A 27,922-nucleotide genomic window follows, 5' to 3' on the forward strand; every position below is an offset into this window, starting at 1 on the left:
AGCCAAGTGCTTCAAAAGCTGTTGCAGATGGGACAAGGTACAATCATATATGCACTTGCCCAACACACTTTATTTATATGGGAGAAAGCAGTGGGGAGGCAGGATCTGAAATGGAGGCTTCAGCCGACTTTAATGTCAAGGCAGAGGTGTGCAGGATTTCTCCACTCTGGCTCACGTCACCTATGCTCCTCTTCCATTGGCTACAGCTGCTGCTGCCATCCCAACAGCTAGAAGTTGTCTGTCCCGTATATCTGTAACATGTGCCCAGCCTCCTGGAGGTTTTCATCTCAGCATAACTTTCTTTGGGGTATGCCTCAGACGCTGGGGAGAATCACAACAGCATCCTGTGACTTTGCTGCCTATACGTGGGAGAATGGGCTTCAGTGTGTGAGCACGATTTTAAAGGCAAAATGGACACACATGGAGTCCTGCTTAACACCAGGCATGCCCCAAAATGATGAGACAAAACAACACTAAGGCATCGCTGAGCACTGCATCTGTGCAGAATGGGCGGGGGGTGGAGATTCAAGTGATGGAGGAGAAGGGATGTTACCACCCCAGGTAGCCAAACGCTACAGCTGGGAGGTGAGTGCAAAGGGTATGTGTGTATGGCCATTGCCAAAATATCTGAGTGTGAACCTTTCCTGTGGATACGAGGAGCCTGTACCCATGTCAGCATGGCACTGCAGCTGTGACACCGGTGTTCCCAGCATGGCAGTGAACAGGGATACGCCACCAGTCTTATGCGGCCAAGCACTTCCAAAACCCATGTTAGACCAAGTGATGTCCATGCTGCAAGCCTGGCCTTGGCATGGGGGACTTCTTGGCTGTCATGGAGCCCTCTGCTTGTTGCACCACACCTTGCGGTTTGTTGGTGTGCAGTGTCTCACACTGGCTTAAATCTTTCTCTTCATCCTTCTATTTTGCTATTTCAGCCCTTCCCTTCCAATTTTTGCCTCTCCCTTGCTTTTAGCCTCTTTTTTCCATCTTCAGTTCTCCTTAGGATCCACCTTTATCAGATGCTTTCCCATGCTTGGCTCAAACTGTCTTTGATGTGCATCCCCTCCCCTTCTTTTTTCCCACCACAGACCAAGCGGGCAGTTTGTGATGAAGTGCAGCTTCTGCCAGTACATGCGATCATACATCAGTCATTACGTGTTCTAGCTGTGGACCAGCGCTGTAATCTGGGGGGATGGGGAAACACTACACCCTTGTGCTCTATCTGCAGTGCAACGGCAGGTGTATTGCATTTCCTTGGGGAGTGCAAACCCTTCCACCAGGCTTTGCACGTGCTCTTGGGATGCTGTAAAGCAGCCTGACTCTGATGGGGACCAGCATCCACTGCTTACACCAGCTGGGGAAAAGCATGCTGCTGCAATGCCACCACGCCAGCCCTTGCAGCGCTGGGAGGATCGGAAGTCCTTGTGCCACAGGATGGAGCTGACGAACTGGCGTGAATTACAGCGTCTGTCCTGTCCCTCTCGCTCTCCCCATCTGCGCACTCACACGCTGGCAGTTACTCAGCAGGCTCCACACGTCGGTGGAAACGCGCCTGTTTTTTCCTGTTATCGAGGAAGCAGTTATGACTGTGATGCTCAAGGACAAGCCTGGGCCTCCCACTCCCCCTCCCTTAACAGCACAAAAGAAACCTACCTAAGCCGTTATCTTCACTGGGCTCTGCTATAGCAGCATTTGGTTGGCTGGAGGCTGGAGCGATGCTGGGCCCCCCTCCCAGCTCTCCCACCTCCAACCTGATATAAAGCACGGCTCCTTGCTGCTTTTCCAGCCGACAGCACATGACTGTGGGCGCAGGTGGTGCCACAGCTGCCTGTTGCACACCACTGCCACCGCCATAAGGACCCGATGAGTTGCTGGATGCCTGGGTGTCCAGCTTTCAGCATGTGCCGGGGGTTAGCGGCGCTCCCCATCACTTGCCTGGAAAGGTAAGAGCCTTCGCCATGCCGCAGTTCTGGGATACAGAGGCTTACCTGGAAAAGATGCGTCTAACTTAGAAGTGGCCAGACCAGCATCTGCTGCTGTGGCCATGATGTTTTGGCAGAAATTGGGGTGCAGACTGCAAGGAAACACGCAGTGAAGGATGGCCTGACAGATTTGGTTTGGCTGTATCTGTTCTGCTTCCCAGGAGGGGAATATAGAGGTAAAACATGAAGGAGAGGAGGCTGGCTGGGGCTGCCTTGTTTGTGTCCAGGCGTACAAGCACAAGAGGGTTGTTTCTCTGGCTTCATTTCTGCAGAACTTGCTTCAAGTTGACAGCAGCAGGACTATTTTCACCAACACAGTCGAAACGTTAAGTGACATGTTGCTCCTCCTGCCAAACATGGCTACAAAGCCCCATGCTGCCGGCTTGACATTTAAACACTTATTTTTGTATGAATGCCTTGGGATGCCTGAATGAGCTGCAGCACACAAATAGCAGCGGGGCCCTGCGCTGCCTGGGGAGGGACCCAAGGGAGAGGAGTCGATTTAGCAGCAGCTCCTACTGTATTGCTTTAAAGACCTCCCGGTAGGGAGGTGCTTCTGTGCCACCACCACAGAGCTGCGGTAACAGGCAGTAGCATCCCAGGCTCTTACAAAGGAGCTCTGGCGCAGGAGCATCGTGCTGCTACTGGGCTCGCTGGGTCTCAAAGGCATGGGGTAGGTGATGGTGCCACTGGGGAGCACAGCCATCCCCATGGCATGGCAGCAAGCTCCTGGTGATGCAGGAGCACCTCCCCAAAAAAGCAGGGGATCATCAGCCCTGCTGCAGCAGCCTTACAGCAGGGAGATGCTCCTATTCTGCTGAGCAGAAAGCAATCACTGTGTTTTCCCAGTGTTTGGAGAGCAGCATAGCACTGCTCGGAGAGGGGGGTGGGAAAAGGGGCCAGGTTAGCTCCAGGAGGATGGGGGGCTCCAGCTGGAGCTCAGCAGCTCAGCAGCTGCTCCTGTCCCAGAGGAAAAAGCTCAATGTTCTTTATAAATGCATGCGACACTACCTGAGAAGAGAGCAGGAGAAAAGAGTCCCCTGGGCTTTATGCACTGCTGAGTGTGGTTGCCAGGGAGCAGAAAAGCAATGGGAGAAGCTTTTGCTTCATACATCACAAGGCAAAAAAGCAGCTGAAACTGAGGAGTGAGGGCTGCCCCTCTGAGCTGTGTCAGGTCTGTGGGGTTCAGCCCCTGCAAAGTGGCGGCTGGGCAGCAGTGTCGGTTAGTCCAACAGTCCTACTTCTCCTCTTCCTTCCAGAGCCAAGGACCTGAAGACCCGCTTAGGGATCCTGCTTCATAAACCAGACCTGGGACACAGGACTGGCGCCTCCAGCAAGCTGCAGCTGGGCTCCAGGCAGAGGTAAGCCAAATAGTGCCATGTCCTAGGTTCAGCCTGCGACAGGTCCCTGTGGACCAGGCTGTCCTGCGGGATGCTCCTGCCCATCTGCGCAACGACAAGAAGAAAGCACAGCTCGCCCTCCCCACAGTCCCACCCTGGCAGGCAGGGAAGGCGGATCATTTCCGAGCTTCACCAGTTATAAAATCAGACAGGGGAACTGATGCTCCAGCATTAGGCACAGGAGAGCAGGGCCTCAGCAACAGACAAGAAACCTAAAGGGCTCCCACATTTTCTGGCATCTCATACTAGTGCCTGGGACGCCTGAGGAATGAAGGCAGCATTAAAAACAAAATACTAAATATTGCTGTTGAAGGCGGGGTATCATCTTGCAGAGGAGGCTCTGCTGGGTTTGTGCCAGCAGAAAAGAGCTCTTCTGCATATCCTTTAGAGAAGCTACTTGGCCAAAGCTGCGCTATGGAGCTGAGGTCTGGTGAGCCATCAGGGAAGTTAAAAGAAAGGGAGAAAGGAAAGAGAGCCCACAGGTAATGGATGCTGGATTCTCGCTTTGGTTTCCTACTGAGTGCTGCTGCCTCCCTTCTTGCACTGTCTCCTCCTATTAACTGGGCTGCTTGACTGAAGTGCTCTCATCCTTCACCATGGGGCAGAAGATGTGTTGTTGGCAGCACAGCGAGCCTTACATCATTTTGTCTTTTTCAGAGATTCTTCACGAGAAGTACTTGAATGGAGGGAGTCCTTCGACCAACTCCTGAAGAGTAAAAGTAAGTAGGATCTTGTGTTCTTCTCTGGTGTGAGTGAATAGGACAAATATGTTCCTAGTGAGCCATGGGGTGGCTGTACGCCTGGAGCCAGTGTGTGAGGAAATCTTGTCTCTTCCTCAGACAAGATAGTTTAGGATTTAGAAAGAAGTCCTTGTCTTGTCCTGACAGAGCTGATGTATAGGGGTCACTACCTGGCTTGTGAAGCTGTACCCTTTTCTTCTGGCTGGGTGCTTTTGGGAGGGCACAAGCGCTGTCTCGCAACCCCTCCCTGCTGCCTCAGGACAAGAGCATCATTGTGGGCATCCCAGGTACAGCAGTCCTTCAGGGGAAATGTTGTACCATGCCCTGACAGTTCCTTTCTCCACACTTAGGAGAAGGAAATGTGTCTGCTTTCCGGAGTCCTCCTTTGCACAGCAATGCAGCCACTTCCCCACAGGCTTTTGTTCCTCAGAAAACTACACTGCTGCCCTCTGTCTGTCTGTCCATCCTATGCCTCCGAGGATGGCTCTTCCAAAGGGAGAAGGAATTTAGCTGGTTTACTACGTAGCCATCTTCTGCTCCAACATTTGCTATAAGCATGGTGATACACAGGGTTCCTGTAAGGTGCTGTCTCCCTCTCCCCCATGCAGACAGTATCTCCAGACCCAGAGAGGGGACTTCTTTTTGAGTCCCACCTGTAATCCTTTCCTTACACTGGGCTCCACAGCAGCTACACAATGGTAGAAGTGCCAAATTTTAATACAAAAGAAGTTGCCTAGCTTAAAAGCTATTCCACAGCAAGAGAAAGTCCTTCCACCGTGCTAGTCTGGGGTTTCACAGGGTTTTTTTCCAGTTTTCCTCATGTGCTGTGATGGCTTACAAGCACCTCCAGCTTTGGAACTTAACACTTCCCCCCCGCCCCAGCCTGGCTCTGAAATCCTTGCTGCAATTACTCTGCCGTACTCCTCAGCATCACATTCCCCCTAGATTTCAGCTGAGCAAATAAAAATAAAGCCATTGCTGCTCGGTTCGTGCAGGCATGCTGATACGTCAGTGGATTTCTCCATAGGTAGAATTAGCTCTTTTCCGAAGCTGTAAAGAAAATACTCTGAAGCCTCATTACAGAAAGGTCAGATAAATAAAACCAGAGGATTACTTGTGTGTGGGAAAGTATTTTATTGGAGTCTAGAGGCCAATTAGCAGCATTTCAGAGGGTGGAATTTGCCTGGAGGGAAAGGAAGAAATCTGTGGATGTCAAGGTCCGAGCTCCCAGGGGGACGCTCACAGGCAGTGTGGAGTCTGGCAGTCCTCTTCCTGCCCCCTGCTGCCCCGTCAACTGATCTTCTCTCCCTCCACAGGTGGAGTGACTGCCTTCCACACCTTCCTGAAGACGGAGTTCAGCGAGGAGAACCTTGACTTCTGGCTGGCATGCGAGGACTTCAAAAAGACCCGGTCGAAAACCAAGCTGGCTTCCAAGGCCAACAGGATCTTTGAGGAGTTTGTCCAAAATGAGGCACCCAGGGAGGTGAGAGCATTTCCTGCCTTTGCCCTGTGTGGGATAGGAATGAAATATCCTGGTGGGTTTTACTGAAGTGCTCTCTTTTCAGTGGGGATATGTGCTTACATTCATGAGAGCTTTCATTTTTAATATCATGTAGTCTACCAATGTGAAGGGATATAAAAGCTTGTGAGCACCTTCACCCTCATCTGAGGATGGAGAAGACAGTTTTTGTCCCCCCATGGGAGGGAAGTTAACACTGAGTTAATATTCGCTGACACTGCTTCTTTGCAGGTCAATATTGACCATGAAACCAGAGAGATCACCCGCAAGAACCTCTCAGGTGCCACCTCTGCTTGCTTTAACGAAGCCCAGGCTAAGACCCGCACTTTGATGGAGAAGGACTCCTACCCCCGATTCCTGAAGTCCGCCTCTTACCAGGACATGACCAAGCAGGCCACCAGCCGTGGCATCAGCAAGCGGTCACATACCTGACCCGTGCCCAAATTTGCCATGGGGGGACAAGCCGGGGGACCAGGCAGAGACTGAGAGACAGTTTGCGAGGGCTGAGGTCTGTGCAGCAGGGTTTTGGCGGAAGTCCTGGCCATTTAGCAGGAACCCCAAGACCTCAAGCGCTCCCTGCCTCCCACTGAGCTGCTGGGAAAATTGGTCCTCCCTCCCTGGAGCAGCAGAGTGGGTGGGAATCCGATGTCTCTGCTTGCAGCGTGGCTGGAGACCTGCACCACCACAGGAACAGAAAGAAATCAGATTTGAGTTGCAAGCCCAGGAAAAGGAGATGGGATTCCCCGTAGCATCTGTAACCAGCGAGCTCCCACCTTTTCTCAGCACCTTGACTCTGACCTGCAGCACCAGCTGCTGGCTGCAGGGCCAGCACAGGAGCCTGCAGTTCCTGCACTGCCTGGGACAACCACCCCAGACCTGCCCACACAGCTCACCCTGCGAGGGAATGGCCAGAATAAAAATCCAAAGACTACATGGCATTTTCAGCTGGAGGGAGCCCCTCCCCTGATCCTAGGATCCTTCTGCCATTTCCTATGCATGCTCTGCATCAAAGCTTTACACCTTCTTCCATACAGCATATCCCTAGCGGTGATGTTTTAATCCCTCGCTTAAGCTGTGTGACCTTTAGATTGCACAAATCTTAGGTCACATGCAGAAGTTTTTACTACTATCATTGTTATTTATTTTATCATTATTATTATTATATGTATTTATTAGAAGAGCACTGCTGAAAGCATACACATGTCCCTTGCTCTGAGGAGTTTCTAAATGAAATCATATTAGATATTGTAGTACTTAGCATGTCTCTCATTACTTCTGTATAATAACCTAAGATTGATGACCAGACAGATATGTAACATGACCGTGGAACCAGGGACACGAAGAGCAGCAGGAAGGGTTGCAGTCCAGCAAGGCTGCTAGTGGAGTCTAAGGTGGCAGGTATCCTGTGAGCCTGAAGGACAACCGATGGCAGTAAAAGGATGCTTTGCAATCAGTGTTGTTTCCTATCTCCTCTAAGTTTTTCCTAGACAGAGTAGCGATGTAAAACAGGCACTTTGGTGAGTGATCCTACTGAAAACTTGTATTTTTTTTACACATTTTTCCCCTGGTTTAAAATTCAGCTTGGTGTTCCCTTGGCCAGTGAAACCATTCTGTGGCCACAGCACTTTACCAGAAACCCAGGGAGCCAAGCGAAACAGTGACGCATGCTGTGAATTTAGTGTCTCAGAGCGCTGCGGGATATTTTATCAGCTCAGACTTGTGGTGTGAGCTTTTCAGAAAGCCCTTCTAAGCAGGGATTTCTGGGTCCTGCAGCTGCTCTGGAAAGCTGTTGATCCCATTTGCCAGCAACAGTGCCAGTAGGCACTTGGGTGGGTGATGGGGAGCCCACCAGTATCCCATGCTGGGCCATGAGGAACATGCTACCATGTTCCATGAAACATGCTAGTTTCTTACTGAGACAGCCTGGGGCTGCCACATGTGCCTCAATTTATCTTTAAAGACCAAACCTGGAGGTCCTTATCTTGCTGGTACTCACTACTTGCCAAGGGAACCATCTTTCACCCACCCCTTCAACCTTTCGCTGGAGCACAGGATAACTCGGGCTTTTCGCAGCTGTTTGAGCAGAGCAAGGGACTGAGGACCAGTTTGGGATGTTATTGTGAGTCCTTTTCCATTTTCCCCATTCTGGTTCTGCCTCTGAGCTTCAGTGGGTCCTGACTGGGTTTACAGGGAGACTTTAGCTGCTTTCTTATTTATTATTTATTTTTACAACTGGAACCAGCTTCGTTGTGTTACTGAAATGAAAGATGCACAATGGTCCATTTTCATTACTGACGTAATATTGTCGTTATAAAATAAAATGTAAAAAGGAAAACACTGTGACAACATGTTTTTGGTTTTTTTCTTTGGTAGTGGGTTTTTAATTAATTTTTACATTCTAATTTTGGATGACTTGCAAAGAATGCTAAGGAAAGCTGATGGTATTGCATGGTTCGAGGTGCATTCACAGTCGCTTTAAAAGTTGCAGTGTCAGGAAGAGAAAAGAAAGGTGAAGACTTATGAAGAGTAAAGCTTCAAGGTATTTGGCTTACTTAAGAGAACTGAACAGCTCACAGCAAGAATGGAAGCAGAAACTGATCTTTTGGTATATTAATTGCTAGGGTATTCAGTACTGTTTGTTTTGCTCACCATTTTCTGAGCACTTTACAGGACTGCAGATCCTAATATCTATTTAGTACCAGTAAGACACCATTGTCTCAAAAGCATGGGAGGATTCAAATGAGGGCTGCTATCTGCAAAACCTGCTTTTTGGTCAATGTCATAAATAATACTTGATTTTTATCAATAACTCAGCTGATGACTGAATTCATTTACAAGGGACAAAGTATCTGGTATTAAAGTGGTTATTATAAGACATCCTACCTGTATTGCAGCGCTGATTCTGAGGTCTGAGCAGTCCCCTGTGTCCCTAGGGGATGCTTTAGGGAGGGCAGAGGGGTGCGTGGTGTGTGGACCTCCAGGGACTGCAGGATCACTGCAGGGCTTTCTGTGGCAAGAGCATTGCAGGGAGGGGAGCATTCAAGTGTGGCTCAGAGATGCTAATGCTCTGAATAAAAACAGAACACATTTTTAAGTTATCTTTTTATTGCATGTTTTGGAAGCCGGCATTAACTAGCCTGTGTCAGTGGAGGAGGAGAGTGGGAAGAGCTGGCATCACAGGTGTCTGTAATTCAGGAATACTTAGGTCCCAAGGTATGACTGCTAGCACAAGCCAGCCTCTGCCATTAAAAAGCCATTTTACAAGCAACTGCATCTATAACAAAGCCTTATGCCTCTTCTAATGCAACCATGCAGAGTCCAAGGATCATCATTCATTATAAGATACAGTGTCTCTTCTCCATCCCTATTCCCCGTAGCTGTCATCCACCCAACTGGAGGAAGGCAGTTTGAATCTTCCCTTATCTTTTATTTACTATTAATTAGACATGGCCCTGTCTTACAAGACAGGTGATTTGTAATTGCAGTGGTCTGTATGTATACCTGATCTTAGTGCCTGTCAGAGGAAAGAAATGAGCTGAAAGATGTCCAGGAAGCATTTAAATTATCTGGCAAGAAAGACTTAGAGTAGTAAAACAGTCTAGAAGCATCTAGAAAGAAAAAATAGTGGTTTGTTTGTGTTTTTTTCTAAATGCAGCTGCTAACTGAAAAAAACCGAATATTTTGTCTTGCACACCTTGAAGCTCATTTAAAGCCAGTTCTCAACTGAAAAAAATATTTAAGTTGACCAACAAAAAAAAGTAAGAAAAAATCAGAATTAAAATATTTTTGAGCTTTCTTTAGATGGAAATCTGGGGTTATGTCCATTCTTGCTGCACCATGCATAGAGATGGATGGCCCAGGCTGAGTCTCAACCTTGGCGGTAGCACTCAGACTTCACCGGTGATACTGGAGTATCCCATTTGCAGCGTAGCTTCATGTCTGCAAGTCTGAGATGCTTCCCAAAGAGAAAACTCAGCCAATAAAACCATGCTTGCATCTGGCATATCCTCCGTGAATGCTGGCAAAACCCGGTGGTAACACAACAAAACTTTTAAAGCTCTGGGGGGATAAAAAACCCCAACTCACAAAATCTCATTGAAAAAGAGGAGCTGAAGCTTCCCATGACTTCCTCTGGGCACGGCTGGCTGCGGCTGCTTCCAATAAACCAAGGCTGAAGTTTCCCAGGGCGGAGGCTGCACATTTGGAAGCAGCAGAGATCTGAGCTCCAGAGAGCAAATGTGGGGGCTGGGGCTGCCTCCCCCAGGCACGATACATACTTGCTCCAGGGCCAGGTTTCCATGAGCTAGGATGGGGGGTGGTTTTATTTGGTGGAAAAAACCACACGTTTCCCTCTGCCCTGGGACCCAGTGTGTTCCCAGTAGCAGCTTGGTGAGGTGACACTGTCCCTCTGGCATCCTGTCTCCTCCTGCAGCTGGGATCACCTGCAGGACTGAGCAGCCTTTGGGGTGGACTTAGGGCATATGCATAAGTGCAAGAGTGGCCCCATGAAGACAAGTATTTGAGCAGGTGTATGGATGCTGAAATTTCGGTGTGCATGCATGGCAATGGGGACACATGCATAACAACACATATGCAGGCAAACTTTAAAGACAATCTGCAAATAAATGCTCTAAAATGTCACTTAAATATATTTTTGAAGGAAGCTTACCAGCAAATGGGATGCACTGAGCTATTTCAAATACCACAAACACCTTATCCAGTGGTCTGCAGTGCTCAGCAACCTCTGTGCCAGCTGGCAGGAAGGGAGCAGCTGTATCACACTGCTTCCACTTTGCAGCTCTCGCTTCAAGGCCTTAGCCTGAATAAAGTGTAGAAATCATGTGTGATGTAGTTCCATATGGCTCACCCTTCCTCCCAGTACAATTGCAGCAAAATGTCTAGGTTACCAATCAGGTCCAGCTGTGTGCAGGGATTCTCATCCACACGGTGCTTTGGGAACTGAGAAAAGATTGATAATATTTATGCTTTCTGCCAGTGCTGGGCTCTGCAGCCCTCCTGCCTCCCTAGGGCTGGGCTGCCTGTGCTGGAGGCTGCTCTGATATGGTGCAGTTGCAACCTGGGCTCAGCCTGTGGGGAGAAGCTGAGGATGAGCGACAGCTGGGAGAAATGCTGCTGTAGAGCCACCTCTGCTGCTTAGGAAATGCATTTAAGCACAGGTCCTCAGCCTGGTTCCTTGTTTGACTTGTTTTGGCTGATCTGGGATGTTTCTGTTGGATCCCCTCTGCATTTCTTGCTCAGGGATTGCTACACGGTGCCCTACATGGTAAGGTCCTAACCTCTTCTTCCCAGCCCACTCCTGCTGGCAGATCCTCTGGTCTTTTTTATTTGTGGTGATGAGGACTGAACAGCAGTCTAAACACCTAGTAAATGCAGACTAAAAATGTAAAAATACTCCATGGTAAAGTGAAATGTGTTTGATGCGCCTGTGTGGACCACACCACCTGTCAGTGTTTAAATTGCATCTCTCTGTGGACTATTTTTCAGGGCTGTGTTCCAGCATTGAAAGTCACATCAGTGTGGCCAAGCATATAAACCCTGGGACATTCCCTTTTGGAAATAAAATAAGGAAGCAAGTACAGGGAACATGAATTAAAAAGCCATGCTACTATTCCTAGATACTTTTAAAATTATTTTGACTTTGGCGGGCAGTTTTTGTGGCTGTGTTTTACCTCATGTTTAATTGTAGCTGTTGGTCAGGGCACAGATGCTCAGAGATGTTACCTCTGGGAAAGGGCTGCAAAATGGGTGTAGGTCCATCAGGATGTAGGAAAAAGAATTGCTTAATTGCACCCTTGATGTCGCTGATGACTGTGCTTCAAAGTTTGTCTTCTGGTTCCCTGTGAATGGGGTGCTAAATAAGGACTCTGCAGAAGGGCAAATACAGCAGGAACGACACAGCCCAGAGACTATGGGAATGGTTGTGGAGAGGAGCTCTGTGACTCCTGTGCTCTAGAAACGCTCTGAGGCCCTTCTATTCCCCATGTTGTCTGTCACAGGGACTAAGAGTTTAAACTTATGACTCTGTGGAAAGCAATTTGGATCAGGCATAACAGAGAGGGAAAGTGTTACCAGCAAATCCTTCTTTGCTGGGGTGCAGGCATAGGACACTTTCGCCGGTTGCAAAAACCATGTTCCTAGCATCCTAGAGTTTGGGTTCCTACCATCCTATGGTTTCTTATCTTCCCACCATAATGAACTACTTAAATTAAATCAGCAAGCTGAAGAAGGCTTTTGTACTTTTGTGGCAGGGTGACGTCATATTGTTATGTATCGTAACACTGAGTTTTGTTTGGTTTTTTTACAAAGATGTAAAAAACACCCCAAAACCCCAGCGTTATGATACACAATAAAGATATTGTTGGCTCTGAACCTGTGATGTGCCCCTGCTCTGCTGGTTTATCTCTTTTACAGCCTGTGGAGAGTGGTGATTAAACACTGGCAGCCTAAGCCCCAGCTCTGGTTGAACCGGGAGAGATGCTATTGAGTTCAGCAAATTCCTGTGAATTAAAATGGCATCCTGACAGCCTTGAGAGTGATTTGAGATTGTTCCCTGAGTTTTCATGGTCTTTGTCCCTGTGCAGCTGTGTCAAGGTCTCCTGTAGTAATACAAACCATATGAAGATCCATCCAGAGGCTGTGGGATATTCCTAGACCTTGCTGATGCTCTGCATGCTGTGGAAAGCAGGTTATACAATATGACGGTTAGGTACAAAGACTATGTGACTCATGCATAGGTAGGGCTTTTGTGAAAGCTGGCATGCAGATGTGAGCAAGCAATGTAGGTGTACATGAAGATTTGGATATGCTTGTAAAACTTGCATCCCTGTACCCCTTTAGGGTATGTTTCCGCATTCATGCCCTTGTGTTTGTATCCATCCATCTCTCTGTGTACATATGTGGATGCCAGTTTGTGCATGCACTAATGTTGTCCAAAAAGCAGATTCATGCCCAGTGTGCAGTAAACCAATTCCACACTCTTGGAAGTGACACTGAGTTGATTGAGGCTGGGGTGCTGGGTGGACTGTCACGCAGATCAAGCCCATGAATGCAGACCCTCTTTGTTACATTTATACACAAAAGTTACAAGGTAGTACACTCCCAATTACAACGATTGCTTGTAATCTACATATAGTTATAATATCTGCTGTGTCATTCCTTCTAATCACCACCCATGCTCAGAGGAGGGGTCTTCAACTGGCCCAGGGTCTTTCTGACTTTGTTGTGATTTTAAGTATTATAATGAAGGTAGTTCACTTTAGGACACCTTAAAAGTTAGCTCTTTTGCCAGGTCAGGTAACCAAATGGTCACTTTGCCAAGCTGTCAGATAACTCATCCTTTAGTGCTTTGATCGTTCTCCTTTGTTCCTTCAAACACAACCAATATCATCAGCATATCATGGAAAGCCAGGCATGAACTCATTGGTACGATTTCAGCCCTGTTTCAAGTGTGGTATGAATCCTGCAGCTGGCACGGTTGGGTGGAGGAGGCTGCGGAGGCTGCATGAGCTCTGCATGCTGGTGAACTTATCTCACATTAGAAGGCAGTGCGGGAAAGTGGGTGGCACGTCACAGCCTGGGCTCTGCTACGTGTTTCCTGCACACGCTTTGCATGCAGGGCTGGAAGACTGGACTTCCTCAGGCAGTACTGTGTTTACACAGAGCTGCCTACAAGAAGGACAGTGCCTGGGCAGCAGGGAACTATGCGGGTACGGTTGGAACACATCAGCTGAGGTATAAACAGACCTGGAGCTCAGTGGTTCCCTGGATGAAATTTAGCAGCGTGGCAAGTTTCCTCACAGATTTACCAAAAGGTGAGGAAATGCTTCAAATATAAACCCCAACCCAATTTCCTGCATCCCAAAGAAAACCCCAAAACTCCTGACCCCCCCTCTGTCATGGTTTAAGCCCAGATAGTAACTCAGAACCAAGCATCCTCTCACTCACTCCCTACCTTCTTCCCACCCACCATTCCCGGAGGGATGGGGAGGAGAATCGAAAGAATTGAGATAAGAACAGTCCAGTAACTAAGGTATAACACAAACCACTACTGCTACCACCAATGATAATAATGATAAGGGAAATAACGAGAGGACAGAATATAAAAGGGGAAAAGGAAACAACAAACACAAGTGGTGCGCAATACAACTGCTCACCGCCCACTGACAACTGATACCCAGCCCAACCTGAGCAGTGATCTGGGCTTTCCGGGTAACTCCCTCCAGTTTATGTATTGGGCATGACGTGCTGTGGTAAGAATACCCCTTTGGCTAGTTTGGGTCAGGTGTCCTGGCTCTGCTTCCTCCCAGCTTCTTGTGCCCCTCCTCACTCTCACAGCATTAAGGACTCAAAAGCCCTTAATCGGGGTAAGCATTACTTAGCAACAACTAAAACGCTGGTGTGCTGTCAGCATTGTTCTCAGAGCAAAGTAGAAAACACAGCACTGCACCAGCTGCTAAGAAGGAGTAAAATAACTGTTAGAGCGGAACCCAGGACACCCTCCCTCCCCCAGAACCCCAGCGCTGGCTCATTTAATGTCTGAACCTTCAGCTCCTGAGCCACTGCTGAGCATACGTTTGTAAACAGGATCTATGGGTGTGGGACTGCTCGCGGAGAGCATTTGCTCATGACCACTCTGCTGTGTGTCGAAAATTGTCGCTAAACACCCTCCAAAACTGCAGCACCCCCCTGTAAGTGGATGAAATGCTGCTTGCTGGGGGAAGGGACAGCATATACTTGCAGACTTTGCTGGGAAGCAAACACTATCTGGAGATAATTGCTAGGAAAAGCTGCTCCTTAGCTTTGAAGGCGTTCTAAGCAATGCCTGGGGGTCCGCCTGGGCGCAGGGCCCCTTCTCACCCTGCCGTGCCGGGTGGCGGCGTGTGACGCCAGGCAGCATTGCGTGGCCCCGCTTGTCAGCCGGTGCCCGTGGTGCGCAGACGCAAACAGCTCCCGGCCAGAGGTCAGCGGCGCGGGGCAGGAACGTTTGAACGTTTAAACGTTTGCTGGCGGAGGGCGCCCTGTGGCTCTGCGGCTCGGAGCGAAGGGAAGCGCGGAGCCCCTGCCTCCCGCCTCCCCGGGCGTCTGGCTTCCTGAAAGAAGCAAGGAGGTTGAGCCCCGCCGTGCCCAAGGGATGTTGTGCTGCTTTTCCAGCCAGGAAAGTAACCTTTCTCTTTTTCGTATGTGGCAAAAGGCATAGAAGTTACTTCATGGAAATGAAATTCATCTAAATCAATGAAACAGGGTATTTATTTCGCGCTGGCCGGAGGGGAAACCATCCATAAAATGGTCCTTGGCTTTTCTGGGGGTAAATCCGTGTGAATTTATACTTTGCCTTTGTACCTTAGGACTTCTCTGTCCCTTTTTTTGATCGGCTTAGATAATTTATTTCCAGTTCAGCTTGTCACACAGTGACTCCTGGGAGTGCTGATCACTTGGACCAGCCTTTGCGGTCAGGAGAATGGGTATTGGAGTTCCAGCTCTCCTAGATACTACATAGATAGGAAAAGAGCAGGTTCTACCCGACTAACCTCTTAATGTCATGAAAAGCTTAGGAAGAGTTTCTACTCAGGTAGGGCCTCCTAGTTGCCTATGGGAGCAGAAGGGATTAATGCTGGCTTTCTTATTCCAGGTATCAGATTGGGGACTCTCCAGGACTGTGTGTGTGTCTGCCATCCAAAACTGAAGGGGAATGCCCGTCTCTGCCTGTCTGCTGCGTTTTCCACCTGAAAACATCACTGAGGGATGATTTCTTAGGTAACCTGTAATAAGTCTGAAATAGCATTTATAGCAAGAAAACAGTGGGTTCTCTCCTATCCCTTCACCCAGGCACCCCAAGGGATGTCTGCTTGGGCTGTGATTAATGCTGAGACCAGGCAAGCAAACATGATGAGTACTTATGTCTGGGTTAGTGTTAAAGTGGTGATTCTCACCAAAACATAGCTCTCTTGGCTGGCACTTGGCATTGCTGTTCTTAGCTGCCTCTTGCATAGACCTGCAAGACATCAAACATAAATGTGAGATTTCACAGTCTAATAAACTTTCCTGTTTTCTAATTAGTTCGAGTCCACGAAGCCCTTGAAATAGCAGCCTATCCTACGCAGTGTGCTTCAGCCAAACCCAGAGCATCCACCATGATGAAAGTACTGAGCACTGCACCAGTCCCATCCTTCCGTGGGATGCCTGGGTTCAGGTGAGGAACGTCAGAGGTACAGAGCCCTCCCTCTGACCACCATGGAGCCTACAGCTCACAGCCAGCAGGAGGCATCGATCCCTTCCAGCACAGAGACAGCAGAAGACCTTGCCTTCAAGTTAAATGCTGCTGTGAGGGACAGTAATAAAGAAGATGTGCTAGAGCTGCTGGAGAGAGGGGCAGATGTGAACTCCAAAGCAGAAAGTGGCTGGACACCACTGCAGAGTGCCGTGCAAGCTAATGAAGAGGACCTGGTCCGGCTTCTGCTGTGCAAGGGTGCTTGTCCACATGCCAGGAAGGACAATGGTGGCACTGCATTTACTGAGGCAGCAATAGTAGGAAATGTGAATATACTGGAGCTACTCCTTGATTGTGGGTTAAATATTAATGACTATGATGACAATGGCTTTACAGCTTTCATGGAGGCTGCATGGTATGGGAAGGAAGAAGCTTTGAAATTCCTGTATAGCAAAGGAGCAAATGTGAATTTGAGAAGGGTAGTTAGTGAAGAGAAAGAGAAACTGCATAAAGGAGGAGTGACAGCACTGATGGATGCTTGTAGGAACGGCCACTTCTCAGTTGTAAAAGCTCTTGTCCAAGAAATGGGGGCTGACGTGAACATTTGTGACAACAAAGATAGGAATGCCTTGATCCATGCCCTCAAGGAGGGTTGTGCCAAAGAAAGATACGAGTCAGCTGTCTCCATTGGCCATTTCCTGCTGGACCATGGTGTTGATGTGAACAGCAAAGATGAATGTGGGAAAACTGCCCTCATCCTAGCTGTTGAAATGCAGAGCCCAGATTTGGTGAAAGCCTTATTGGAGAAGGGCGAAATAGATATCGATGATGCAGATGAGGAGGGCAACACAGCACTGATGGTGGCTGTAGAGAAAAGTGATTACAATATAGCAAAGTTGCTGTGTGAAAAAGGAGCAAGAACTGATATTGGGGACCTTATAGCTGTTGCGAATAGGAACCGTGCTCCTAACGTGGCGCGTCTTCTTCGCCAGTATAATGCCAAGTTTGTTCCACAAGCCTTCAAAGACTGGGAGCCAAAGAGCAAATGCTGGAGGGATCAGCTGAAAAAGCTATATAAAATATATCGCCCTATGATTGGCAAACTGAAGACATTTCAATATATCCAGCAGAGAATTCAGAACACTTCTCAAGGTGGCATCTACCTTGGGATCCATAGTGGGACAGAGGTGGCAGTAAGAATAAGCCGCAGTACAGAGGGTGAGAAGGAGAAAAGGTTCTTTGAGCAATGTAATAACTGTGAACATCTACTGAAGCTCTTCCAGTTTGAGAAGGCAAAAGGCTACGTGTACTTATGCTTCCCCCTCTGGGAGAAAAATCTTGAACAACATCTGCAGGAACCAGAAGGCCAAATGGATTGCAAAGGTGCTCTGAGGATGATCTTCCAGGCAGTGAGAGAGCTGCACTCCCTTGGATTTGCTCACCAGGATCTGCGTCCCAGCAACTTTTTGATAGGTTATCCTTTGCTTTCTCAGTGTTTTCATTTTGCTTTCTTGATGTCTGTAGTTTAGAGAAGATGCTTCATAACTGTCTGTAAAAAAAAAAAAAAAAAAAAAAAAAAAAAAAAAGATGTCTTTATGGAGAATTGGGTCTCTATGGCATTAGATCTCCTCTTCGAGTGAGTATAGATATGTTTGCAGACAGCCAGAGAATGAACAGAACAACTTTACATGTCTCAATAGATCTGTCCTCCTTTCCAGACCTTTGCAGTCAGATTAACCCACAGCACACCTCTTCAGAGAACTGTTTTCTAAAGAAGGGGCCATCCAGAAGTCAATGACAGACTGTTACATTTTCCACCATTAACATTTCCGCCATAAACTTTGTTTATTAACAGTTTCTCTTATTTCCTCAGATTTAGGTGGCAAAATTTACCTTGCGGACTTCGATAATAAAAGGAAGTTGATTGAAGGCAAACAAGAACTTGTAAACTCAGATTTAGAGGTAACTTCTCTGCAAATCAATGAATGGTTTAAAATGTTGGGTGTTCTCTGATATTTTCTGTAGCTGTGAATCCTAGGGGGAAACCTTTCTGCGTCCTCAATTAGAAACCACTTTGATACCTGGGAAAGCCCAAAGCACTGCCTAAGGATGATAGTGGCTAGGATGCAAGGCTATAGCTGGTGATGGGATATCCAGAGAACCCTGTGAACATGATTATGGTGCCTGTCTCCTCTGTCTTTGTGCATACAGCTTCCAAGTTTGTGTTTCTATGTATTTGCATACTTCTGCACATCTGTAGGTGCATGTGTGTGTGCACATATACAGTCAGTTTATTTAGGAATAATAGTCCTTTTCCATTTGGTAAGAAGTTTCATGCATCTGGCATGTGAACAGTGATGTGTTTCTTTGCAGGCCCTCAGCAGTCTTGTGCTGTATGTTTTAACAGGGGGTAGGAAGCCCCTTCAGCAAGTCAGTGCTGAAGCTTTAGTTGCTGATTCCCCAGATTACAAGGAGGCTCTGGATCTTGTAAGTAGCCTGGTGTCTCGTGATGAACGAGGCTTGGAAGGTTTGAGCAAACATCCGTATTTCTGGAGCAAACAGATGTAAGTCCTGGGAGTACAAAGGGAAAGTTTTTGGTGGGAATTTGCCTGTAGTGCTGGGAACAGCAATGTCCTGTTGCAGCTAATGAATCATCTAATTCCACAGCAGGTTCAATTTCCTGAAGACTATATGGAATAAAATCAAAGATCTCCACAATCGGAAAGCTGTCTTTCAAGCTCCTAATGCTACTGAAAGTTTTCCTTATCCACGGTGGACCAAGGAAGTAATCCTCTTCTCTTTGAATTAGTACAGGGTTTGAGTGAAACATTTAGGCAGAAGCTTTTCCTATTTAGGAAAAGGCCCCATTTAAAACTTTAACTGGAAAAAGTAGCTTCAAAAGTAGCAAATACAGATAACTGAGGGAAACAATTAAATTTAAGCCATGTAATCGGAGTACCCAAGACTAAAAGCATTGGTGGTAAAGGGAGCTCTGTTGACTGGGGTGTTAGTAGGGGATGCTCGTTATAGAATTAGCTGGCAAACCTTCAAGGGTATTTGTTGGTGACCTCTGGCCCTTGCTGCCAGCAAATTCCTGGCAAATAATGTTCTGTTAAGATTGGCTCAAAAGCGGTGAGACCAGGCCTGTTTTTGCAGGGAGCATCTTGGAAAGACATGCTGCACCTGTTTGAGATGTGACAGTCTTGGCTCAGTACAGCAGCCCATGTGGTCCTTTTACCAGTGGCACAACTGGATCAAGACTTCCAAGTCTCCCCCTGCCCTCCAGGCATGCATGAAAATCTCCTGTTCCATGTTGACATCCTAGTGCAAATGCTGTAGATAGGAAACAGCAGAATCAGGGGGTCTGTGTGGTACCTGCCTTGCAGAGTGAACTCTTCTGCTCATGTTGGGGAATATGCTTTTAAGAGTCACAAGATTTACTCATGCAAGATGATGTCTCTGCAGAAAGGCAGTAGGTGTGGTGAGTGGAGGTAGATGTGCCGCTTTTGTGGTGTGTGAAAGGCAGAGAATCATCTATGTGCTTTTTTTCTTTTTTCAGATTAACAAAGATGTTCTGAACATCATGGAAAATCCCAAGAAAGGAAGAACATTCAAATATAGCAACAACGTCACTGACCTACTGAGGTTCATCAGAAACCTGGATGAACATCCAGATATCAGGTACACATTCACATCCTTGCCCCTGCCACATTTGCATTGCAGGGAGCATCTGGGTATGTGGAAATGTCAGTGAGTTTGAGGAAAAAAATCTTCAGATGGTCTTCCGGAAGGGAGAACACAACTGGGATGTGGGAGAAAGTCCGTTAGAGCTCATCTCATTAGAGGGGTTATCTCTTCTGGCAGCACAATAGTGTGTTCGCGTGTCACGGCTGCAAGCCATCTGGAGTCAGTCCTCAATATGACCTTCCAGAGGGTAAGAAAAGGAACTTAGATCATGTCCCACAGATGAACGTCCTCAACCAGAGCCTTCTGTTCCAGAGGGATGGCAGCAGCTTCAGAGAGTTGATGGCACTCCCTCTGCACCTTAGCCTTTGCAGAGCAGGCTGTGGGGTGGAGAGGTATCCATGACAACTAAGGCAGGTCATGCCTCTGCAGTAGAGGACACCATGAACGTGTCTTCTGGGTTGTTATTTTTGCTGCAGGCTGGTGTTTCTTGCCATAACTCCAGAAAGGTTTTCAGATCCCTCTTAAATATTTTTTCCTTTATACCTTTGAAAAGCCTTCTTATCTACCTTGCTAGTATTTCTAAAGTGCTGATTTTTACTCTGCTGCTGAAGTGCATTGAAATATGGATCACATAACAGCACAGGTCCTGTTAGAAGATCCTGTTAGGAGGTCTTGACTCCTAAAAAGCTGATAGTCTCTAACCCTCTATGGTCATGGGTGCTTACGCGTGAGGTTAGAGGTGGTGTTTGCTCCTAGTGATGGTTTCATTGAGGCTGGTAGCCAGCACTGCTCTTCAGTGAAGATGCAGGTAGGATTAGGCAGATGGAGGTGCTGGAGAAATAGTGAAAAAATTGATTGAGTAGCTTAGGGAAGGTATGGAAAAGTTACAGCTCAAGTATTTGTAGGAAACCTTCCTGTGTTATCAGAAAGCCTCTGGAATGTTGTGGGGTTTTGGGTTGGTGGTTTTTTAGTTTTGTTTTTTTTTTGGGGGGGGTGTTTGGTGGCTTTATTTCTGTTTTTGTTTTCTCTGCAAGAGAGGAACCAGGGTATCCTGGATATTTGAGTCTTTAGGCAAGCTTTACAAATCCTTATTGGGTTTGTTCTCTTTCAGGATCAGCAACAAAATAGGAGACCATGCTGAATATTTCTTGAAGCTTTTTCCAGCACTTACCATTTATGTGTACAACAGTTTACGTCATAATCCTGAATACAGTCACTTTGCAGACATTCAGTACCCTTTTCTGTAGAATGTCATTGCCTCCTGTCCCATGTCCAATCCCACCATCACTGCCTCATTTTATGCCCTATTTCTTCATCTGCAAAAGAGTTAAAGAAAGTGGGTAAGGAGATGAGAGAGAGCAGATGCAGGGACGGAGCATGGAGGACTTAAACTAAGAAACTGAAGATGCTTTGGAAGTGTTTGGTGTAATAGGCATTGGAGAGGAACCAAGTTGAGTGCCAACGCAGGTCCCCCTTGACTACTCCATTGCTCTGGGCTTACCTGCATCTGTAAGGTACAGATCAAGGCCCTGATCCTTATGGAGAGCAGGGAGATGTGAACAGCCCCCATAAACCTGATATGTCTGGGAGCAAGAGAAGAGCTCAGGCATTGCCAGATGACATTGGATTCTGCTAAAGGAAAAAGAGTTCAAGCTCCTTGCTAGGGCAAATATTCCCTACGGCTTGTACTAATAAGCTGCTTATCTAACTCTAGAAAGACAAGAATCCTCTCTTTTCAGTCTTTCTGAAACACAGCAGCCAGAAAATAAGATGCTTAGGCAATGGTTCATTATTCATCTGATCTGTTAAAGGCACCCTCAGGCCAGCCTGCTGGGACCTGAAGGACTTCTTTTGAGGAACACAGGAGATGTTTCCACAAGGAATGGGTAAAAGGAGCACAATTCCACAAAACTGCTGCTGTTCCTGACTCAGTTGAAGAAGGTCACTGACATCAAAGGGACTGCAGGGACCGGTTCCTCCTGGAAAGGACAATCCCTGTTGGGGCAGGCTGCATCTGCATAGGCTTCAGCACTTCCTGTCTCCAAACCAGTGCCACTGTTGGGGTATTACTGTCCTGCCAGACTTGGCTCACTTCCACAGTGCTGGTGCCCATACAGCCACAGCATGCAGCCAGCTCAGAGGTCTGGTATTGGAGGCTCGTAGCACAAACCCATTTCTGAAATCCTACAGCATGCAATGTGTGTCTGATTGTCCAAGGGCTTGCTTGTTTCTCCACTAATGCTCTGGTTTGCACAATGATTACATGTTGCGTATGGAAATATTTCTCAGCTGTTGAAAAGATCTTAATTTTTTTCAAACTGAGATTGTTATTCTTTCAATTAGCCTATGGAGAATCAAACTGGGAATAAACTTGCCTGGAAAACTGACTGTGCACTCATTTATGAATGAGCTTCCTGCATCCCCTCTGCACAGAAAGAGATAGTCTGCAGCACTGTAAAATGCTCAAAAGGCTGGGATTTTTGGCCTGCCTGTGGAGGTGCCATTTGGTTGCTTAGGTAAGGTGGTGGATGGTTTTGTCACTGTTCAGATGAATTGCTTCTGGCCTATATGGGTATTTGATGGGAAAAGATGTTGGGAAGTACTGAAGGCTTCCTGTCCTCAGAAGCAAGCTGTCTCTTGTGAAATAACAGGCTGAATGGTGGGGGGTTTTGCATTGTTTTGGTGGAGTGAGGGTGAGGATTTCATGGATGAGTTGAGGTGTGAAGATTAGCATCAATGCTTGCATGTATGTGTTTGCATACATGTAAAACTCTGGGAGTGGATGTGTTTGACCCATCTCCTCTACAAATGAGTGGCTGCCCAGAATGTATCATTGAGCCTACACATCTGTTTTAGCTGTGTATGATTATAGATGTATTTACCTGCAAACTAGGAGGCATTGCTGTGCATGAATTGGGTTGCAGACTGCCATACATACGCTCATGGCTGGTAAGGTCCATGTGCCAGCCTGCATCAGTGGTCCTGGATCAGAGCAAAAGGTCCTTCTGATGGTCTTGGGAATCTTTTAAAAAGTACGTGAATGTAACAAGAAAGCTTGACTGTGCCACTGATGAGATGCCAATGGAGAAAATGCAACCAGGAGAATACTGACTCCTTTTATGTCAATATTTTTATCTTTTCCATTCCTCTTTGCTCATTTTTTCTTGCTCATTGTCTCTTCTCATGGTCAGAAAGCAGGAAGACACATAGAGATGTATGTCCAGGTCTCAGCAGCACTGGGAACAGGGATACTATATGGAGCACCATGTCACCATGCATATGTGTCTCAATGCCACAGCAGCATGTTTCTGCTCTTGCGTAAACAGAGGTGAGGCAATGGGCTGGGCTCCTTCAGCCTGCTGTAAAGCGCCACATTTCTGGCTTGCTTTGACCTTTGCATCTTCTTGCATTGCTCTGCTGTTTTGCTAAACGGCTGTGACTTGGCAACCTTAAAAGGCTGTGGAAAAGCCTTCCTGAAAGAGGAGAGCTCTCAAGGATGTCCAAACCAGAGCAATGATCAAACCCATGGAGGCTGTGACCTGTCTCTCAGGGGAAATCAGGCTGCTGGGAAGAATGTCCAGGAAAGGCTTGTGTGGTCTGCAGAGCTGTGTCCTGCTTTCCGAGAAACCAGATGTGTGCTGGGAGGCTGCTGTCAGAGGGGAAACTTGATCCATGCACAGTGTCTGCAAAGCTTCTTGCTCACAGGGTGTCAGCCCACATGAAGAGGGGGGCATGTGAGACTGGACCAATGCTGGGGAGAGCACCAAGCCCTGCAAGGCTGCCTCTCCTCCTTGCAGGATCAGGGAGGATGGGTGAGTGCTCAGTCAGAGACCAGGCAAGATGGAAATCCAGTAGCAAGGTCAGCTGGACAGTATTGAAACTGGGTAGTATGGCAGTGTCTGAGGGCGCAGCCTAGGGATAAAGGTGTCCTGGGGAGCTGGGGGCAGAGCCAGCTGCCACAGTTAATGCTGCTTGATGTGCTGATGGCTCCCAGCATCAGTGCCCACCTGGGAGGTGCTGCCCGCCTTTGCCTTTTACAGGCAGGCTTGCAGACCATGCGTGGTGCCCAAGGGCATGCTGATTTGGCCCTGCACGCTTCATTCCCCTGCTGTCATGCCTGTACATTGTCTATTTGCTGTGCCTCTGCCTTGTGCCTCTGCTCCTGCAGGGCAGCTGGCTTAACCCCATGTGATGGGATCAGGTGCTCCCCATCCTGTCACTTTCGTGCTGAGGACATGCTTGTGCACAGGCATGGTCCCAGGTCAATGTGTTTCATTTGCTACACTGGGAAAAAAAACCCAGTCTGCAGATGCAGTGGAGTGAAGATCATTTTGGCTGTGTTTTTGCTGTGTTGAGCTTCAGGCACATCCGTGAAGCCTTCTAGGGAGTGGGCTCAGCTGGGCTTAGGCTGCAGAGCCTGAAGTGTTAGTGAAAAGTACATAAAAATGCAGCTAGCTTTTGGGGCTGAAGGTTTTTGGAGCAAAATCAAGTTACACCGCAAGGGCAGTTCTGAGGATCTGTTTAGGTTGTAATAGGGGCATCAGCTTCCTAAGTCCTTCATTCATAGAAATCTGCTTGGATTTGTTCAGGTTTTCTGATCCTCCAGAAGCAAAGTGTTGATAATCATAACTCACAAATATGAAACATGTCATTATCTGCCTTAAATACGCCTGTGTTATTCCCAGGATGCAGTCTTCTAGGATCTAAGGGTTAAAAAGTGGCTAAAAATAGCTCAAAATCACAAAGCTGGGAGCTTGCTAGGGAGCTGTCAGAGGCAAGGTGTGATAAAGATCATGGTCTTTTCTTCATGAGGTCCAAAGAACGTTTGGGATTTCTGCAGCTTCCTGGTGACTCGGCAAAGCCACTTGGACTCCGTTTCACCTGGGGAAAATGAATATGGTATGATTTGGTTAGTGCTTTGTAAACGCACTAGCTTTTAAAAAAACATTCCGAGGCCGTGAGTCAGGCATGAGCTGATTTTGATTGGAAAATCAGAAAGGCGGTGGCAAGGCAGGCACCATCTCACCACCCAGGGCCAGCTGAGTAGTAAGCCAGGTGGGCTCTCTTAGCATTGCCACCCACAGGAGGTATTTAAGAGTGAAGAGCCGAGATGAGGTTGTGAACCATGCAGACTGGAGCAGTCTCAGTGTCCTGTGGGAAGTGTGGCTCCCTGCATAGCAGGGCTGGAGCAGCTTCTAGGGGTGGGTGATCTTTGAGGAGCCCCTTTCTTAGGCAAAGTATTTATTGTGACTGCTTTCTGGCTTTAAGAACCTTCCAGATTGGGAAAGATCTCAAAGGTGGTGGTGTGCTTGGGCTTGGTGTGATTTATTTACACTGTTGGTGGGTCCCAGCTATGTGCAATGCAGTCCTTTACAGGTACATGTAAGGAAGGAGACTGTTGTGTGGATAAGGGTATCAGCTCAGGTGGAAATACATGCTGTGGTATGTCCCTGGTGTAGTTCCAGAGGTGCAAGCTGCTATGCTGTTACCAGGCAAGCTGGGGGATGCTGTGAATTACTTTATTTTTAGGTCTTACTGCTGATTAAGTGCAAACTATGCAGTGTGATTGGGCTGTGCAGAGCTTTCTTGGAGCATGCCCCTGTCCTGCTCACTGTGCACATTATGTTGGGAGTTCTGTTCTTCCTTGGAGGTCTGTCCTTCCCCTGATGTCCTCAGGGAAGGGAGAGGTGTTGCATGAGTGGTCATGATGCAACTGCTGATGGAGGCAGGGTGCAGGTGATCAGAGATGAGCAACATGGCTGTGTGCTCCGGGGAAGGTGCTCCGGGTATGGAGAGGTGCTGGAACTGGGCATTTTCTGTGAGTGTTACTGGACATGGTGGGGGTGACCAGCATGCTGCAGGGACCCACCCAGTTGGCCTTTAGGTTTGAAGGGGTGTCATGGCTCTGCTGCTCCAGGTGCTTATACTGGTGTGGTCTGGGGGAGTTAGACTGCTTCTGTGACCACCTACCTGCTCTGAAGGTAGAGCTTTTTCTCAAGACTTTAATCTGAATCTGGGGAAAACAACATGTACAAACTTCCTATCATGGACCAGTGCAGGAAGCCCTAAACTCCAGCTCTGGTCCTGGGCAGCTGGAGCTGCACTTGAGAGCAACAGCACTCCTTTCAGCACATTTTTGCTCCTTCTGTTGTTCCATTGTCATCTGGGGCTGTGGCAGCAGGATCTGGATGCCTTTTGTGAATGGTAAGACAATTATGGCATGATTGCCTGGTGAGAGAGATGAAGCAGTACTGTGCAGCAAGCGCTCTGACAGAAAATGAGGGAGGACACCAGGATGCTTCTTTGAATCCTATGGGGCTTATACAAAGGTTAAAGAAGGGTGGCTGAGCAAGCACTTGGGTTACCCAAATCTTGACTGTGGAGCAGTCTGGGGGCTGCAGGGCAGGGGTGATATGTCCCACCCTGGCTCTGCTGCAGTGTTGGGGGACCCTGGGTGGCAGATTGGAGGCTTGCAAGGAAATGGCACTTGGAAAAATGGGGACACACATTTGCACAGCTGCCCCCACGCACAGACGTGCTCCCAGCTTTGTGCCGGTGTGGGCAGCTCCTCCCAAGAGAAGCTCCATGCTCTTGCTCGTGAAATGGGGTGCAGATGGTATGCCCAGCCTCAAGAGGACAGGCCCCACCGCTCTGCGTACAGGCACAGCCAGCACCACAGTGACGCCTGGTGATAGAGATGGATTTAAGTCTGTCACCTTCCCAGTCTTGCACACACTGCATCTGCACAAAGCAGAAACCCTCAAAATCAGCAACAAAGCAAGGCGTGGACGATAGGAGGCTTTCTCTCGAGTTACAGATATTTTCCCTAACAGTTTTGATGCCTTTAAGAGACAACATAACCATATTTCCCACCTGAAAAGCAAGCTTTTCATCTAAAGGTCAGAAAAACAAGACCCCCAGATAAAGGTCATTGGTGAAACTGTGATAAGGTGCAGAAAACTGTTCCAAGCAGAAGGTGCCACGGGCATTAGTGCATTCAGAACCTGCAGCTATTTTGGGGTTGCATGCTGATTTGGTTTGCTTCTCTGACAGGGTGCTGCAGCCAGGGCTGCCTGTGGTGACAGGTGATGCAGAGCAGGAGGCAGCCTGTGCTGTATCCTGCAGGTACAGATCTGCCCGATGGTGTCTACCCTTCCTACTCCACCAGGCAGAATATGCCAGCCATGCAGGCTAGGGCAGGGGAAATGAGACTGGTCTGAGAGATCATGCATGTATTCCCAAGACACATCACTTGAGCTGAGTGATTTTACCTGCCTGGGTCTGGTTATTTGTTCCTGAGAGGTGCTGCAAGAAGCTGTGGCTCAGGGAGAATTATCCCAGGGACAGTCATTGCAGGATTAATGTCCATGTGAGAAAATTCAGTCTTTTTTACACATCCATGGCCGTCTCTCCAGAGCAGTATCTTAGTGGGGCTCTGTGAGCTAAATATGGGCTGCATTGCTCAGGCAGCAGTGGGGATGGAAACCATGTGTACTGATTAAATGTCTCTCTCCCCACTGGTTTCCTGAAAACCTCGGCAAACATGTGTCTTTGTACCAGATAACACATCTCCTGTGTAACATGATACTTCTGGCTTACTGCTAGCTGAGAATAGGTCTGTGATGGGTTAAGTTTTGTTTGCTTTTTCTGGGGGCAAGTAAAACAACTGTATTTGAGAAGGCCCTAGAACTGCAGTGAGGCTCTGTGAAGACTCAAGCTGAACACTGCATATTATCCAGTGGAAATACCTAAGCTTTTGGGTTAAGTTAATCGATGTGGCTTGGCAGTCTTGGAGAATGCTAGCACAGGGGTTTTACCCCAGCTTGGCTGTGGGGCTCAAGCACCTGCCTGTATCAAAATTGTATAAACCTGATTTTTAACCAGAACTTGACAGCAATAAATGACAGGGAGCTGAACAACAGCTTGATGACACCCACTCGACCGTCAAAGCAAAATTAGTATGTGCCTATTTTGGTTTCCCCTTTAATCAAAAATCAATTAGACAATTTCCAAATGAATATTCAGTCAAGGAGCCAGGTTGTCAGGCAGACTGACAGCGCTTAGCACCACTTTCTTTGTGTTTTTTAGTTTAGAGTTACTCAGTGTACTGAAACTAAACAAGCGGATAAGGAAGGAAAAGTATCTTTCCCAGTGAGTGTCACCTCAAATCCTGATGAAGCTTATTTTCCATTTAGGATGCTGAGAGCATTCTCTGTGTAATGCCACTGAGCCTGGTGTGTGGCTCCATGGTTCTTCTCCTTTTCTTACTCTCATTTGACTTGCAACCCAGGAGATTAGTTGCTTTGTTTCTATTTTAGGAGGTCTGTGAGAATATTTATCAATGCAAACAAGAGTTATGCAACAGT

General features: G+C 47.7%; 2 protein-coding genes across 6 annotated transcripts; both read left to right on the forward strand.

Annotated features, from left to right (window-relative positions):
- Nucleotides 1–1,391: 1,391 nt before the first annotated feature.
- On the forward strand, nucleotides 1,392–7,987 carry RGS16 (regulator of G protein signaling 16). Of its 2 annotated transcripts, XM_065674023.1 has the most exons (6): nucleotides 1,392–1,943; nucleotides 3,242–3,343; nucleotides 3,715–3,864; nucleotides 4,040–4,101; nucleotides 5,439–5,605; nucleotides 5,873–7,987. In XM_065674023.1, the coding sequence occupies exons 1-6, from the start codon at nucleotides 1,864–1,866 to the stop codon at nucleotides 6,071–6,073; spliced, it is 762 nt and encodes a 253-aa protein (XP_065530095.1). In that variant the 5' UTR covers nucleotides 1,392–1,863; the 3' UTR covers nucleotides 6,074–7,987. The 2 variants fall into 2 exon arrangements, with proteins under 2 accessions (XP_065530095.1, XP_065530094.1); XM_065674022.1 differs by lacking the exon at nucleotides 3,715–3,864 and having other exon boundaries at nucleotides 1,537–1,943.
- Nucleotides 7,988–14,894: 6,907 nt separating this feature from the next.
- RNASEL (ribonuclease L) lies at nucleotides 14,895–21,943 on the forward strand. 4 transcript variants are annotated; one of them, XM_065674026.1, is made up of 8 exons: nucleotides 14,898–14,966; nucleotides 15,291–15,415; nucleotides 15,719–17,342; nucleotides 17,743–17,831; nucleotides 18,243–18,433; nucleotides 18,537–18,654; nucleotides 19,429–19,550; nucleotides 21,368–21,943. In XM_065674026.1, the coding sequence occupies exons 3-8, from the start codon at nucleotides 15,893–15,895 to the stop codon at nucleotides 21,444–21,446; spliced, it is 2,049 nt and encodes a 682-aa protein (XP_065530098.1). In that variant the 5' UTR covers nucleotides 14,898–14,966; nucleotides 15,291–15,415; nucleotides 15,719–15,892; the 3' UTR covers nucleotides 21,447–21,943. The 4 variants fall into 4 exon arrangements, with proteins under 4 accessions (XP_065530099.1, XP_065530098.1, XP_065530096.1 ...); XM_065674024.1 differs by having other exon boundaries at nucleotides 14,906–14,966; nucleotides 20,668–21,943; XM_065674027.1 differs by lacking the exon at nucleotides 21,368–21,943 and having other exon boundaries at nucleotides 14,895–14,966; nucleotides 19,026–19,447.
- Nucleotides 21,944–27,922: the final 5,979 nt, after the last annotated feature.

The sequence above is a fragment of the Lathamus discolor genome, chromosome 3 (genome assembly GCF_037157495.1).
Source record: "Lathamus discolor isolate bLatDis1 chromosome 3, bLatDis1.hap1, whole genome shotgun sequence".
Classification (NCBI taxonomy): domain Eukaryota; kingdom Metazoa; phylum Chordata; class Aves; order Psittaciformes; family Psittacidae; genus Lathamus; species Lathamus discolor.

Coding starts and splice junctions, on each gene's coding strand:
- RNASEL (XM_065674024.1), top strand. CDS start 15,893: ATGGAGCCTACAGCTCACAGCCAGCAGGAGGCATCGATCCCTTCCAGC. Junction 18,434..18,536: donor TATTTCTGGAGCAAACAGAT/GTAAGTCCTGGG, acceptor CTAATTCCACAG/CAGGTTCAATTTCCTGAAGA. Junction 19,551..20,667: donor GATGAACATCCAGATATCAG/GTACACATTCAC, acceptor GTTCTCTTTCAG/GATCAGCAACAAAATAGGAG.
- RGS16 (XM_065674023.1), top strand. CDS start 1,864: ATGAGTTGCTGGATGCCTGGGTGTCCAGCTTTCAGCATGTGCCGGGGG. Junction 1,944..3,241: donor CCCATCACTTGCCTGGAAAG/GTAAGAGCCTTC, acceptor TCTTCCTTCCAG/AGCCAAGGACCTGAAGACCC. Junction 4,102..5,438: donor CCAACTCCTGAAGAGTAAAA/GTAAGTAGGATC, acceptor CTCCCTCCACAG/GTGGAGTGACTGCCTTCCAC.